Raw genomic sequence first — 14,218 nt, 5'->3', positions numbered from 1 at the left:
CAATATATTTGTCCTGTTTGCCTGTCATTTGCTGCAGCAGAGTTGTGGTCAGGGTGATCCTTCTCCCGGTTACTTTTCTGTATCTGCTCTCTGAGTTACCTTTAAATCTGAGGTGGCTGCTGTCAGTGGATGCTGCTGAATGCAGAAGCAAGGGCAGAATCCATCCTGCAGTCAGACCTGAAGTTGATGATATGGTTAAAAAAAAAGCACCAGCTGTGCACTCCTATAAAATACTAGAAATGGATAAGAGGTGGAGTTCTCTGAGGAAGCAGAAGCCATTTGGGCAGAACCATTTCTGGCACTGGGGAACAGTATTTTGGGATACTTGCTTTAATGTGAAACATTCGGCATGACTTCACCTGCAACTTGGCTGTTGGCTGAAAATTTGAGGTGGATTTTTATGGCAGAAAGAGAGAGTGGAAAAGTTTAGTCAGCAGAAAAGTTTAACCTTGCTAATAAGGTCCATAAGTCTGCTGCAAGGATAAGACAATGACCCTCCCTGTCTCAATGCTTTAATCAAAACCCACTCCTGTATACATGAGCTATATTAGTACCATTACTTGTCTCATACTTACAACTCAACATGAACTTCCAAAAGAGAATTTTTTTAGGGTCTCTGAACATAGTCTGCAGTATTTTCTTAACTGCTTCATGGCTTCTCTTAAAATGCTTTCAACATGGATTGAAAACTGAACATAAAAGTAGGCAGGACTAAATATTAATAGGAAAAAAAAAAAAAAAGATTGGGTTGAAATGACATTTCCAGAAGCTCCTGCTTTCACTGGTGTGAAAATGAGGAAGGGCGTTCTCAGCCCCCAGATTATCTGGCAAGGCTGAAATCAGACAGAGAGCTTTGATCCAATACCAGGAATCACTGTTCAACAGTATATAAGGAAAAACAAAAGCAAGTCTAAAAGCCCAGTCACTTTGCAAACCTGGGCCAGGCTGGTATTTCTGTAGCCACCTGACTTGGATCTCAGTAGAAATCTGTCTCTTCCTTCCTAGGTTGCCTTGATCTGAAGGCTTGTGCTTTCAGTTTTCTGCTGTGGGCTGCCGTGCTCTCAAAGCTTTGCCTTTGCACTGGGCTGTAAAAGTCTGTGGGCACCAATAGGGCTTTCAAAGCGGAGTCAACCTGTCCTCTGGCACATGGCAACGGGGCTGGCAGCTGATCTCATTTCTCTGCTGTGCCACTAGCCCCTGTGCAACATTAGCTAAGTCAATTAGCTTCTTCTGGCATCTGTTCTTCACCTCTAAAAGGGGGACAGTAGTAATTTCCTATTTCACAGAAGTCCTGTGAAGATAAATACATTAGCTCAGGAAGTGCTGAAATACCAGTGTGATCAGTGCTCCTCTCCATCTCTTTGGCAGCCTGTACTTTGTAGCCTGGAAGCCTGTGGTCTGCCAAACCACGAAGGATTGGAGCTGAAGACCACCAGATCAACTCTTGGACTGGCTGAGCACAGATGTCTTCACAATGAAAGCCAGAAAAACACAGCTTCTTAGGGATCTGACACGAATGGAAAAAAATGGAGGAGAAGCAAACTTTGGCAGTAAACAGAGGGGAGCAGAGACCATTCCAGCAGCAAAGTCACTGTATTTTGTGTATTGTTTGCTTTAACTTACATGTACATAATGTATTTTAGTCTTTCCATTGCCATTCATTTAGGGTTAGAAAAGAACACCAAGCTGATATTCCTGGGGCGTGAACACATGCAGACCATGCTGCAAATACTCATTTGAAGCACTGCTTTTCTGAGTAAGTGGTTGCATTTTAGAAGAGTTTTCCATAAGCCAACTGCCATTAGTACTCTGGAATTCAGCCCTCAGCAGGAGGTCATTTCAATTTTTGTCTTGGTGACCAGCATCCCCAGGGTCTTCTTCTAGCACATTTTATTCAGTCAGGAGCAGAAAACTTTTCCCGTTTAACAATGCCCAAAATATATCTACACATCAGGACCAAATTTTATAGTGGTGCTTGATTTTGGTTTGTTTTCTTTTTTCCCCAATGATTTTAGCTTTCTGCTTTGGTGTGAGGAGCAGAAAGTAAATGAACTATGAGAATTACTCATGTTTATGTGCTTTGTAGGACCTCTAAAGGCATCAGTCAAGTGGTGAGCTCTACCATGCTAAGCTTTATGCAAAACTACAGCAAGAGAGAGCACATATCCTGACCAGAACTGGTCAACCAGCTGAGGCAACCAATGCAGAAAGGGAAAGGAACTTGAACAAACTTTCTAGAAATATACATGAGGAACTTATGGGCCTTGGCCAGGAAACAGAAGCAAATAATTCAGCACTGTGATTGTACTATTATTACAACACTGACTTTTATTTCTTCGAAAGTACAAGGTATAGTTAGGCAAAATCAAGGGGAAGTGGTTAACCTCCTCTTTAAGATTTTTCAACTCAGGCAATTTAGTGCCATGGATGAGGAAACATCAGGGTTGTCTCTCTAAGGCTTCAGTTCCTTCAACTGGAGAATAACAGAAATGGGCAACGCAGATTGGTTTTTTTATTATTTGGAGCAAAACAGTATTCTAATAATCCTGTCTTACAAAGGAAATGAAAGAGTCTTGGGGGTAATATTGAAAAAATGGTGGGCAGTCAGAGTCATGGCCATATGGTCCTCAAGCTGTGCTGTCAAGCAGATCTACAGATGGAGATGTATTATCTTACATGAGCACCAAGTGGAGCATTGCACCAGGCACTTGTGAATCAGACCAGTAGACCTGACAATACAATTGACAATTACTATAAAATCAGGTGAGAAACAGTCAGCAGCAAGAATACTCCCTGAAAAAAAAACCCCAACAGCTGGAGAGAGGACAAGCTTCTGACAAGCTCTGCAGCTTACAGATTCAATCCAGAACATTTAGCAAGTTTTGCAACATCTGAAACAAGAAGGGAAGTTGTTCTGACATGTCTCAAGAAAATCAGCATCCTGGTCTTTTGATTTTATACCAATTTATTATGTTAAAAGCAGACTCCACTGTATCTACACACTAGCTGGCTATCAAGGGGCACACAGGACAAGGGCATGGGTGTGTGCATTTACTCTGAAGGGCTGGATCAAAGGAAAGGAACAGCTACCAGGAGCAGTGACCTCCAAACTGAATACTGCAAATACACACTGAGATTTTGCTTTCCAAAAGGTTTACCACTGAAATGGCTGAGCAGGCAGGAGGCATGAAAGCAACTGAGATGATACACTTGGGTGCTATGTGTGAACTGGTGGATCATTCTCAGGGCTTTAGGACTCTTGTACCAGCTCCTTACAGAATAGAGCTCTGGTGACAATATGCCTGCACAAGCTGCTGAAGAAGATGCCTCTGCTTTGGGGAACAGTGCCCTATAACTGTGCAGTCCTCAGAAAGGTAAAGGGGTGACAAACCAGCCACCCCAAATCAAGTGGGTGCAAACCACCACTGTCTAGCAGGCTTACACTATTCATAGCTTTCCAGGTTTTTACATTGTGCAGGCATAGAGTACATGGGGGAGTAATAAAGAGTTTAGGGTGGTAGCTGTATAAGAAAACTCTTTGTTTCATGATTCAGATGATTAATGGCTTACGCCTATGGGACAATCATTTACCTGCAAGTCTTGGCTAGAAGCTTCAGGGTATCAAAAGTTTATGAGGCAGCTCTGTGTCAGTCACATGAATCCACATTGGTGAAGGTGTTTAGAAACCTGCATCTTTAGGTGTCTAAAAAAATCTTAAAAATTTACCCTGTAGATTAGCCAGACATTTCAGTGTCTCCACTCAAAAAACTCTTAAACATCTGACAAGATAAGTAAAGGAACAACAAGCCACACATCTTCCATTTTTGAAGCAAACTCCAATTAACTGTTGCTTATACATAAAATGAATGGGTTGAGTAGACATGACCCCACTTAAACTTGCCAACGTGACTGCTGTGTGAGCTGGGGCTCTGGCAGCTCTGTGAATCCCTTCTCTGGAGTAGGGATCTCCTGCCTTCCCCATGGTCTTGTGTTCCAGAGCATCCTGAAGCAGATCCAAATTTTAACAGAGAGACTGGAGCCCATGGGCACTTTGGCAGTGCTACGTGGCACTCAGCCAGCACCACTTACTCTAAGCTCCATGGCCTCACTGTGTAATGCACAGAAGGGCTGTTTTGAAGCAATATTTGGATACCATGTAGGAAGGAAAATATCCCTAGAACCAAAGGTTTTACATGCCAGAGCTTCCTGTGGTGTGGCAGGGGTGCAAAACTGGCTTTAGTTACTCAGTTTAGGGCCAAGGCAAGTGACGCATGAGGGGCCAGGCATTCACATTCACAGTAGTGTGAAGTCCAGTGCTCCTAAGAGTGCTTGAGGCAGCAATGCCAGGACAGAGGAAGAACCCATACAAACTCTTTGGCTCCTAACCAGCACTCTGGCTGGAGGAGATGAGATGATAACGGCCAAAGATCCACGAAGGAACACAATTACCATACACGAGGAGAAATCCTGGAGACCACAGAGGGGGAAAAAAAAAACCAACGTGCCGTGGGAAACACCTCCGTGACCCCAGCACGGTGCGCAGAGAACGGCAGCAGGGCGAAACTGCCGAACACCGCGGAGCTGCCTGCGCTGACGCAACCCCGGCTCTTAGGAAGGGTTGGGCAAGGAGCCAAAGAGCACCAACACGCCCGGTGCAAGGGCCTGCCTGACTTAACCCTTCCATCGCCTCAAAAGCACGCAGAAAATACGTCTCAGTTTCTCCATTTCTCAGTTCGGGGCTCTGGACGGGGTAGCAGGAAGGGCTGGACGGAGTAAACGAGCAGCAGCGCGCTGGGCGAGCGCAGGGGCTGAAACACCGCGAAGAGCCACACCACGGCCGAACCAGAGCCCGCAACAGGTCCCAGCGCGGCGCTCACCCGCCGCCGAGGAGAGCCGCGGGGAGCGAGGAGGGCTCCTTTCTGCAACCCGTCCGCCGCTCCTCGCACCGACCGGGGCCACCCCCATCATCTCGGGTCTGAGCCGCTCTGCAACCCGGTGTAAGAGCGGAGGGACCGGGCGCGGGGGAAGGAGCCCGCTCCAAGGCACGGTGGGGCTGCAGCCCCTTCTGCCGGCAGCCGGCCGAAGAGAGCGGCGAGGCCCCCCAGCTGCCAGCCCGGCTCCTTCCGGCGGCGCCTCCGGAGCGCCCGCCCCGGGCCGCGGCCGCGCCCTCGCCCGCCCCACCGGGCCGCCCCCCGCCCTCCCCCGCCCACACCTGGCCGGGGCGGGCCCTGCCCGCCGGCTGCGGGCCGACTCGGCGGGCAAGGCGGGCGGCAGCGTAGCGCAGGCCGCGGTACAGCGGAGCGGGGTTCGGCCGGCAGCAGCGCCTCGCCTCGCCGCGGGGCCCGGCGCGGCAGCGGGGGCCCAGAGCAGCGCAGCCCAGGTGAGCCACGGGCGGCAGGTGGCGGCGGCGGGGCGGGCTGGGCTGGGCTGGCGGCGGGGCGGGAGCGGCGCGCGGCCCCGGCGTGGGCGGGCTGGCGGCGGCGGCGCGCGCGGAGCGCGGTCCCGCGCGGCGGCGGCGGCTGAAGGAGCGAGCGGAGCGGAGCTGCCGGCGGGGAGCGGAGCGGGTTCTCGCGCGGCGCCCGGAGGCAGCATGCGGACGGCGGAGCCCCGGAGCTCCGGTAAGTGGTTCGGCTGCGTCGCCTCTCCCTCCTCAGCCCCGTGTCCGGCTCCCGACACGGCGGGATCGTCTCGCTGGGAGCCGCTAAACTCCGCCGCCTGTTGAGCCCCGCGGATCGCGGCCCCCGAGCGATGGCCCCGCCGCCCGCTTCGGCCCCGCCGCCGTCTCGGGTGCCCCGTGGGGGCCGCCGTGCGGTACCGGAGCCCCCCTGCCGTCGGCTGGGGCCGCCACGCGGTTTTCCGGCGGCCACCGGCTGCGCCCCGCGGAGCCTCCCCGGGTCGGCGGGGGGCAGCCGGGCACCTGCCGGCGCCGCGGTGCCGGGGGCGCGGGGACTGCCGCCGCGGCGTGACCTTCCCGGGCGGGCTGCGGCGCTCGGGGCAGCCCCGGCGGGCGCACTCCTGGCGGGGGCTCGGGGGAGAGGGGTCGCGCCCCGCGAGGCGCCGCGCTGAGCGCCGCGGGGCGTCCCGGGCGGGGGGCCCGTGCCGTGTGCGAGGCGCGGGGCGATCGGCAGTGGCCCGGAGCGGGTTTGTGCGGCGGGAGAAGGGAGCGAGGGAGGGCGCTGCAGCGGGGGGCGACAGACCGCGCCTTTCCCCCCCGGTGGGGCGAGCCGCCGCCTGGGAGAGCGCGGGGCTGCCGGGCGGCGGCGTCTTGGGTGGCGAGAACAAAGGGCCCCCGGCTGGAGCGGGCAGGAGCTCCGCCGCTTCTCTCCGGATGCCAGCTCCACAGGCCGGGGTGGGGGTGTTCATCCCGGGCTCCCCCGTTCGCCCTCCCTGGGGAGTGCGGCTGCATCCTCCGCCGGGCCAGCTCCTGCCCCGCAGCCGCCTCCGCAACCTGTTGTGCCGCCCGCCCGGTCGGGGGTGCCGGTGGGGCGGGCCGTGCTCCCCCGCGGGACACCCCGGGGGGCGGGCGGGCTCGCGTGGAGCGGCGCGGGGTGGGCGCAGCCAGCCCGGGGCGAGCGGGAGGCGAAGGCGGTGGGCGGGTGCGTTTGCCTTCGCGGTGATTTCTGCACCCACAAACTGCTAAGAGCCAACTTCAAGCAGTTCAAATAGCTGGCGTAAATTGAATTCAATGAAAGAAAGTATTTCCGCGCTGTTAAAGGTCTGTTCCCGCGAACCTCTTGTGTGGGAAAGATGTGGTCTGTTTCCAGGAGACTGACTGGGGCAGCTGTCCCGAAGCGTTTTGGAGTTTCGTGTTTATTTCATATGTAACCAGATAAAGCCGTATTGTCAGTATCAAATACAATATTCTCTTGTCAAGTTTAGAACTGAGCTGTAAAAAGTGATTTGGGCTGACGATAACTGGATAATCAAAGCTTCAGTTGAATATTTGTTGGTTTAGAGATCTCTGAAGGCAGCTAACTTGTGCAGGGACAGTGAGCAAACAGAGTTTCCTTATGCTGCTTCTGTAACCACCTTTGTTCATTTTTCAAGGTAAATGCTAGGGAAATGACAAATTTAATTGAAGATTACTAAGGTCCTGTGCTGCAAATGACTTATCTCCGTTGCTGGGTGATTGTTCCAAGACTGCCAGTTAGGCTTCGAAAACAGATTTTTAAATGAAGTCCATTGCATTCATTATGATAATGCAGGAAATGCGTGGCTCACGAGGTTGATTTTATGGAAGGAACAAGTGTACTTTAATCCTGAGTTTATTATTTCTTCTGTGGTGGTTTGCTGTGAGGCTGAGGACGTAGGAGTAATAGATATCCGTACTGTGAAGCGCATGATCAGCAGTCTGAACTTCGAAAGCAAAGAGTAAAATCTGTGTGGCAAAGCAGCCAGTTTGTGATCTGAATGTGTGGTGGGTGACAGTGTTGAATTATTTAAGTTCTCAGTTTCTGCCTTTAACCAGCCATCTTAATGTGCAAGTTTCTTAGCCTGCATCTAGCTTTTGAAATAGGATGCAACATGACCACGTATGTGAAGGGGTTAAAACAGCTTATGGCCAAAAAGTTAACGCATAACTTCAGATGAAGAGATTCTTGTGTTCAGTTTAGTTACAAATATTGCCATCAGCCTTTTTTTTTTACCTGTGCGTGTCCATACGTGTCTCGGCTGCATACTGGTTGGGGCCATTAGCAAAATAGTAGAAGCCACAGACAACATTTTATTCTCATTCATGTTGCCAGTGAAAATGTCAGTTTCTGGAAAATCAAAGTAGAAGCTGTCCTACGTTTTATATTGGTTGTGGGTTGAGAGTTATGCAGGTATTTTTAATTTTATTTTTTTAAAGTAAGTCCTGCTTTTGGGAATGTGAGATAATTCTCACTGGCAAAAGCAGAGAAGACAGTCAAAGCTTGTGATTATAAAGAGAAAGATCTAAGCTTGTGGGTAACGGAGAAGAAATGTTTTCCTCTTTGTGTCCACATAATGCAGGGCTGTGGGAAGATATGCCTAATGAAGATGATTATTGCTGTGGCTTTCCATAAATCCACTTGTAATGGAGGCTTTGTACAGTTACTTCTGAATCTGTACATTTAAAAACTGCAAATAGCGATAATGGAGTTGGCTAATAGCAGACTGTCAAGTAAGTGCAATCCTTGTGATAATGTTCAGCCATAGATCTCCATTTAAGCATTACTTTTTAGTAGAAAATGTTTCTTGTAGGTCATAGTATATGCACTTGGGAGGAAAAAAACCCCGAGTTGTTGCTGCCCGTTCTTGAATTTTAACCAGGTGACTCTAATTGGGCGAAGGGTGCTTTTTCTCTCCAGCTTTTTATCAGATAACAGGAGATGTACAATTCAGTAGATCCATTTGATGTGAGTTTAGATAGTGGAAAGGAATACTAATAATAACCAGCTTTGAGAGACTGAAGAAGTTTACCTGAACAGTACACCTATGTCTGTGTGCAAATTAAAACTGGGACTTGTGCCTGTTGAAGAATTGCAAACTTTCCTGTGAAAAGGGAAAGTTGGAGTGAGCTGGATGCCACCACATGGTAGTCTGAGCTGATCTTGTTAGTAGTATTAATCTGGACAAATCTTTCTGTTTCAGTGGTTTTTTAGTGCTTCTTAGAACCACGGTTGAGTTAAATTACTCATGTCTGTTTTGCAACTTAAAAGGTGAAGGTAAGAGAGTAGGGAAAAATTTTAATGTGATATCTTGCCCCAGTACAGAAGGATGTGAAATCACCTATTATTTTCAAGTAAAGCACTTGTAGTAGCTACTGGCTGTTTTATATAGTGTTCTGAATGAATGCAGTTTTAACTTACATAGCTAAGAAACAGCTTTTGAAGAAAACTGACAGGAGACTTGCTTATGTTTATGTTTGGAGTAATTTATTGAGAAATATTTGTGATGCTCTCCATCTTTGCTTGCCCCCTTTAAAAGCAATGCTTTGACTTTTCATCTTTCATACAGTATGTCAGGGTTCCTTCTGTGGATTTACCTCTGCTCAAAATCTGACCATAAAAGTGAGCGTTGTTTCTACAGATCTTAGTGCAGTGTTTAAACCCAAAATATATGCTTCCATTCCAGTAAAAACTTGTAATTACATGGGGTGGTAGCGAACTGGAAAGTATTGCAAAACATATGTAAGAATACTGTCGTACAAACGCTAAAACTGACGAATGACTCATTCACCAGTGCTATATCAAATTCTATCTATACACAAGGTTTAAATGACAAGTTTACTTTAGGCAGGGAATATGCAATTTTCTTGTACTCTTTCTTCATCTAATGTCAAGTGAGCTTAATGAAATGGTGCATGTGGGCATACAGGAGGTACCAGTTGTAGAGCCTTAATGAACAAGGGGAACAAGCACTGCTTGGCTTTGTGAAAGTGGTAGATGTAACTCTGTACTTTTACATTGAAATGAAGTCCATGGTACTGATGCTTATTTTGAGATGTATATTTCTTTTAGTTTACCTCTTCACCATTTGTTTATATGCGTTTACTAATGTTGGTTTTATTTTTGTTTTCTATGGGAGAGAGTACTTGGCTTTTTAGCGCTATACATGTTCATCTTTACATATTCATATTAGTTGAATTTTTTAAATGGCATTTTGACAGCATTTTTGTGAACATAAAAATTCAGGTCTCTGCCAAAATGAAAATGTTACAATGGTTAGCATGGAGAAGGGACCTATGATTGTAGGTTAAAGAGGAAAAAGCCACTTTGCACTGCAACAGCACAAGTTTTATTCATGCCTTTGACACTGCCATTATGAGAAGGTTCACAGAGCTTTGGAGAGGCCCCCTAAAAACCAGAACGTGTTAACAGGCAGTAACATCCTGTGCTTGGTAAGGCTGTGTGAGCTGGGAGAAGGACAAGGAAGAGTGAGGTGTAGGTATCAGGGCTGTGTGCTGCTGCACCATGTGTCTCACAGCTATGTGTGTGTATCGCCTGTGGATGCTGGGGCGCCTGGTGAAACGTGTGGGGAATCCCAGCCTGCAAAGCTAAGAAACCCAGTAACCACTCAACACTAGGAGGAAGAGAAACCCACCATTGACTTGGCCCTAGAGTCACTTTAAACTATTCACGGTCTTTTCTTTTGATTTCTAATTTAGCCATTCTGCCACAAAGACTTTTGCTTTCCCTTCTGCTCTCTGTTAATCATCATCTTTCTGGGAGGTGGGAAAGACGCCTTGGTCTTTGCCTTAGGTTGATCATGAGAGCTTAGTGACCAGGGTCTGCCAGTGTTTGCTGTCTGTAGGAAGGTCGAAGTCTCCTGGGACTGTGAAAGGAGGCCAAGCAGGGGAAGCTGGAGCTCTTGCTGTTTAATGTCAGTGTGCACACGATGTTTATACACCTGTGCCTTAGCAGAAAAAAAGGGTAAAACAGGTCTTGCTCCTTCAAGGACTCTGTTTTCTGAGAACTTTATTCTAAAGATGGGAAATAACAGAGGTGAGTTAGGGTTTTTGGAGCACAGGATGGAAGCAGTGTTTATAAAAAGCCTGGTTGAGATCAAAATTGACAAAAGTATCTCCTAATATCTGGGCACTATACTGAGAGGAAGCTCTGTTTGGATGCTTTAATCAAGTGCAATCCACTGTGTAGCTGAAATAGAGCAATACCATTAATCTAGGAAGGAATAGTGTGGTCCCATTCTTATTCTTGTCCTTTAGCAGGCATAGAAGCTTCCAGTTTACAACCTGTCCAAAAGACATTTATTTCTTGGCACAAAATTTCAGCTGCAGCTGGCAAGTGGGTAAGTACTTTCTTCCAGCATTACTGAGAAAGAGGAATTATTTAGGTTGGCACAAGAAGTTTATAGTTTGGAGTTGTCACATGAAATTGAATGGAGAAAAAACACGAAGGCTGGGCATGTGGCATTGTTCTTTCCAAAGCAGTGCTGGAAATCCGGTCATCACTGGAAACCAAACAAAGCATGTATGTGCTTGACCATGGTGAGGAATTATTTACTGGCTTCATAGGCCTCTCTTCATTTTTTTTTCTCTTTCCTCCTGCAGGTGCTGTCTTTAACACTGAATTGCATGTGTGTATACAAAGAATAACATCTGTTCTATTTTATGAGATCCACAGAGCAGGGTTGATTTTCTATCCCTCCTGTGTATGGATTCTTCTCTCATGTGTCATCCTCGCTGCTGAAGGCAGCCAGGCACTTGAGCTTTGTAATATCTTTTCTCTCTGTAGGGGCAGGAAGTTATTCATGGGATGGTACTTGATTCTTCTGTTATATTTCCTCACAAAATTAGACCTTGCAGTGTTTTGGAGGATGATCTGCATCTGTTTTTCTGGAGGAGTTTTGGTAATTGTTGTATCAATGTGTTAGATTTTCTTCTCCCTAGATGTACTGTGATAGGATGGTTAATTAGGAAGATAAATTAGATCTGAAAAGTATGAAAAAGGCTAGTCTAGTGTTTAGATTTTAAGCTGCATATTTAAAAAAACGAATATATTTTACCTGGGAAATACTGTGCTTCTGTTCTTTTGTCTTGAAGAATAACCATAGACGTGGCAAGGAAGCCTTTTGGACACTGTGAGTTAAATGTGTTGAGGTGTTATATACTCCAAAGATGTGAGAAGGGGGTAAAGGAGAAAAAACTGACCTTGTTTTTAGATGGAGTTGTTTCCTTTTTACAAACTACTGTTTTCTTCAGATGCAAAGCAGTATGTTTGTTTATATCGTATTAAGTAACATTTATTTCACCAAATTTGATCAAAGGTTTAGTTGTTACAAAATCAATAATAATTCTCTTACCTTAAGGAAAAATCTGTAATTTATGAATGTACTGTCCATTGTATTTTAACTACTTGTACTACAAAATTTGCAAGATTACACAAATTGACTAGAAGATGCACACAAAATCCAATAATACATTTATCATGTCAAAGTTCAGTGAAATATGAAACATAATTAACATAAACAAAGAAAATTGGCTTCTTAAACCTATGAACTAGAAGGTGTGGAAATAATTTTGTAATATATATTCTCAGTGGTTTTGTTGAGACTACTTTGGCACCACCAAAATTCCTTTACAGTCTGTGTATGCTAACGCCTGTGTTATGTGGTAAAAAAAAGTACTTGTAAACTTGTACTTAACCTCAGGATAAAGCATGTATTTTTGAGCATGAATTTTAGATATTGAATGTCTCCTTGCTGTAGCTTTGTCCATGAGTAGCTTCCCATCAATAAAATACAGATACGAAGAATTACACTTGGGGACACAAGTATTTCAGCAGATTTTATGGTGTTACTGCTTCAATTCTGCCTTTTGATACAGAGGTAGGATTATAAACTTCTGCAGGAAAGTTTTTCTCCTTTAGTATACTTGTGCTCTGGGAGTCTGGCTAACACCTCTTGTTGGTTTATGTTTTTTCTGGATTCTGCTATGCTTTTGGATCCTGTAAAACTAAACTTCATGTTTTTGATTAAGGTAATGTACTCATTTGAGGCTTTTTGGCTTGGAAAAAAAAAAAGTCATTTTAGAATAGGCTGTCAATTAGCCTGATTTCCTGGGGTCTGTCCCATTGCAGAGGGTTCATTTTAACAGAGATCAGTAAGTGCTGGATCCTACTTCACTCAGCCAGGCCAAGACATGGAGAGCTTGCAGAAGCCTGTAGCATGGCCGTGATTTCAGCAGCTGTTTTTGGGTGGGTGCTCGGTGTGTTTGTTACTCGCAGCTGGATTTTGGATGAGACTGAAGCAGCTATGGGCTCTCGTTGCCCCCACGCTGGTGCTGTCCTTAGCATGGAGGTGTTGCCTCCTCCTGGCAGTGAGCATCTTGCTTTGCTTTGCCTTTTTTGCTGCTGATTTCCCTGGCTGGCCGGGTGTTCGGCCAAGGCTGTGGTGGCCAGGGGCACCTCTCACCTGTGCCCAGGAGAAAGCCACACAAGGTGCAGTGTGTGCACCCCCACGATAAAACCCCAGCAGCTCTTGGGGAGCAGGCTGATGCTGCTGGTGACTGTGCTTGGCTCTTACCATGGCTCTTAACTGAAGCAGCTTCTTTGTAAACAAGACAATAATAAAGTGTGCTGCTACAACTTACCTCCATGCCAGTCTCTTTCTTATGCCTGTGGAAGAAATAAGGAGCATAATTAATTATAAAAAGGAAGAGTTCTGAAGCGTTGCATGGCAGCCGGCTGTCATGCTCTTCTAGTGATCCCTCATCCCGCTGTCAGAAAGCTGGGCATCCTTAAAGACACAGCAGTATTCTGCTGAAGAGTGATCAAAGGCTTCTTCATTGGCCACAACCATCAAGGTAGATGGGCAGGCGTTTGTTTTAAAATGACTTGCACAGAGTTGCTGGGATCAGCAACTTGACTGCAGTGACGAAAAACATCTTTAGCACACTAGAAATCATGAATTGTTTGCTTAGATCATTGAGTGTTCAGGGCAGGCACCATGGGTTGTACGGTGTTAAAGAATACATTACACAGCAGTTACGTTGCTGCAGAGCATTTGTAAATGTAAGCTTGTATTATAAAGATGTATTTTTTCCCCTATTAAACTTTGAACAGTTGAGCTTTGAAGACCAGTGAATTTTTGATGCTCTTAAATGTTGTCTACAATGAGCAGGTGAGGGATCTCCTGACCTCCCATTTTGCCTTTTTTTGTTTGCCCCGATGTTTTCCTTTGAGCTGATACTTGCGTGTTGGTTTTAGATGCAACAAGAAATGCAGACATTCTGGCTTTGGCATTTGAGTGATAGGATGGGCTGACATAACTGTAGGTTATAAGTGGAATATAAGCTCTGGGATATTGTCTTTCTTTGTATCTGAAGGGAGTTATCAGGCTCTTGGATTTTTGTTGCACAGTGTAATTAAAATAAGCACTGCATAATGCTAATCATTTATGTGTTTTTGCCTGTAGGTAAAGTTGTATTTTGGAATTAGCTGTACTTCGGTGAAAGTGGGTTTTTTTGGTGGCGATGTGGTGTGTTTTTCTTTTTTTCCTTCCTTTTTTTTTTTTTTTTCCCTTTAATTATTATTATAGTGTTGCCTGTTTAGAGTCTGGTGATATTTCAGTGAGAGTGCATAAAAATATTGCCAGGCAGATTTGTTTATATTTTTATTGTATATTGTAGTAACGATGTAATTATTGCTTTTAACAGAAACGCCTGACTTGAGTGTTTAATTCTATCAGGCTCAAGCAGTTGCTGATGAGGTGATAAATGATAGGTTGTGTGTAGAAG

At 46.4% G+C, this 14,218-nt stretch overlaps 2 protein-coding genes across 4 annotated transcripts in view; one reads left to right on the top strand and one right to left on the bottom strand.

Annotated features, from left to right (window-relative positions):
- Positions 1-4,712: 4,712 nt before the first annotated feature.
- On the bottom strand, positions 4,713-7,341 carry LOC134555426 (basic proline-rich protein-like). The gene is made up of 3 exons (XM_063407002.1): positions 7,330-7,341; positions 5,473-6,633; positions 4,713-4,808 (listed from the first exon to the last, which is right to left on the bottom strand). Exons 1-3 carry the CDS (start codon positions 7,339-7,341, stop codon positions 4,713-4,715), a joined length of 1,269 nt encoding a protein of 422 aa, XP_063263072.1.
- PTPRF (protein tyrosine phosphatase receptor type F) overlaps positions 5,206-14,218 on the top strand; it is a 376,154-nt gene continuing 367,141 nt past the window's right edge. For 2 of the 3 annotated variants that reach the window (XM_063407256.1, XM_063407252.1), the window contains exon 1: positions 5,468-5,618. The gene's annotated coding sequence lies outside the window, so the exon portion shown is untranslated. Of the gene's footprint in view, positions 5,381-5,467; positions 5,619-14,218 lie in introns of those variants that run through there. The other variant, XM_063407253.1, reaches the window with a different exon arrangement.

The sequence above is a fragment of the Prinia subflava genome, chromosome 10, assembly GCF_021018805.1.
Source record: "Prinia subflava isolate CZ2003 ecotype Zambia chromosome 10, Cam_Psub_1.2, whole genome shotgun sequence".
NCBI classification, from domain to species: Eukaryota; Metazoa; Chordata; class Aves; order Passeriformes; family Cisticolidae; genus Prinia; species Prinia subflava.
This window is presented reverse-complemented; position numbering and strand designations above follow the sequence as displayed.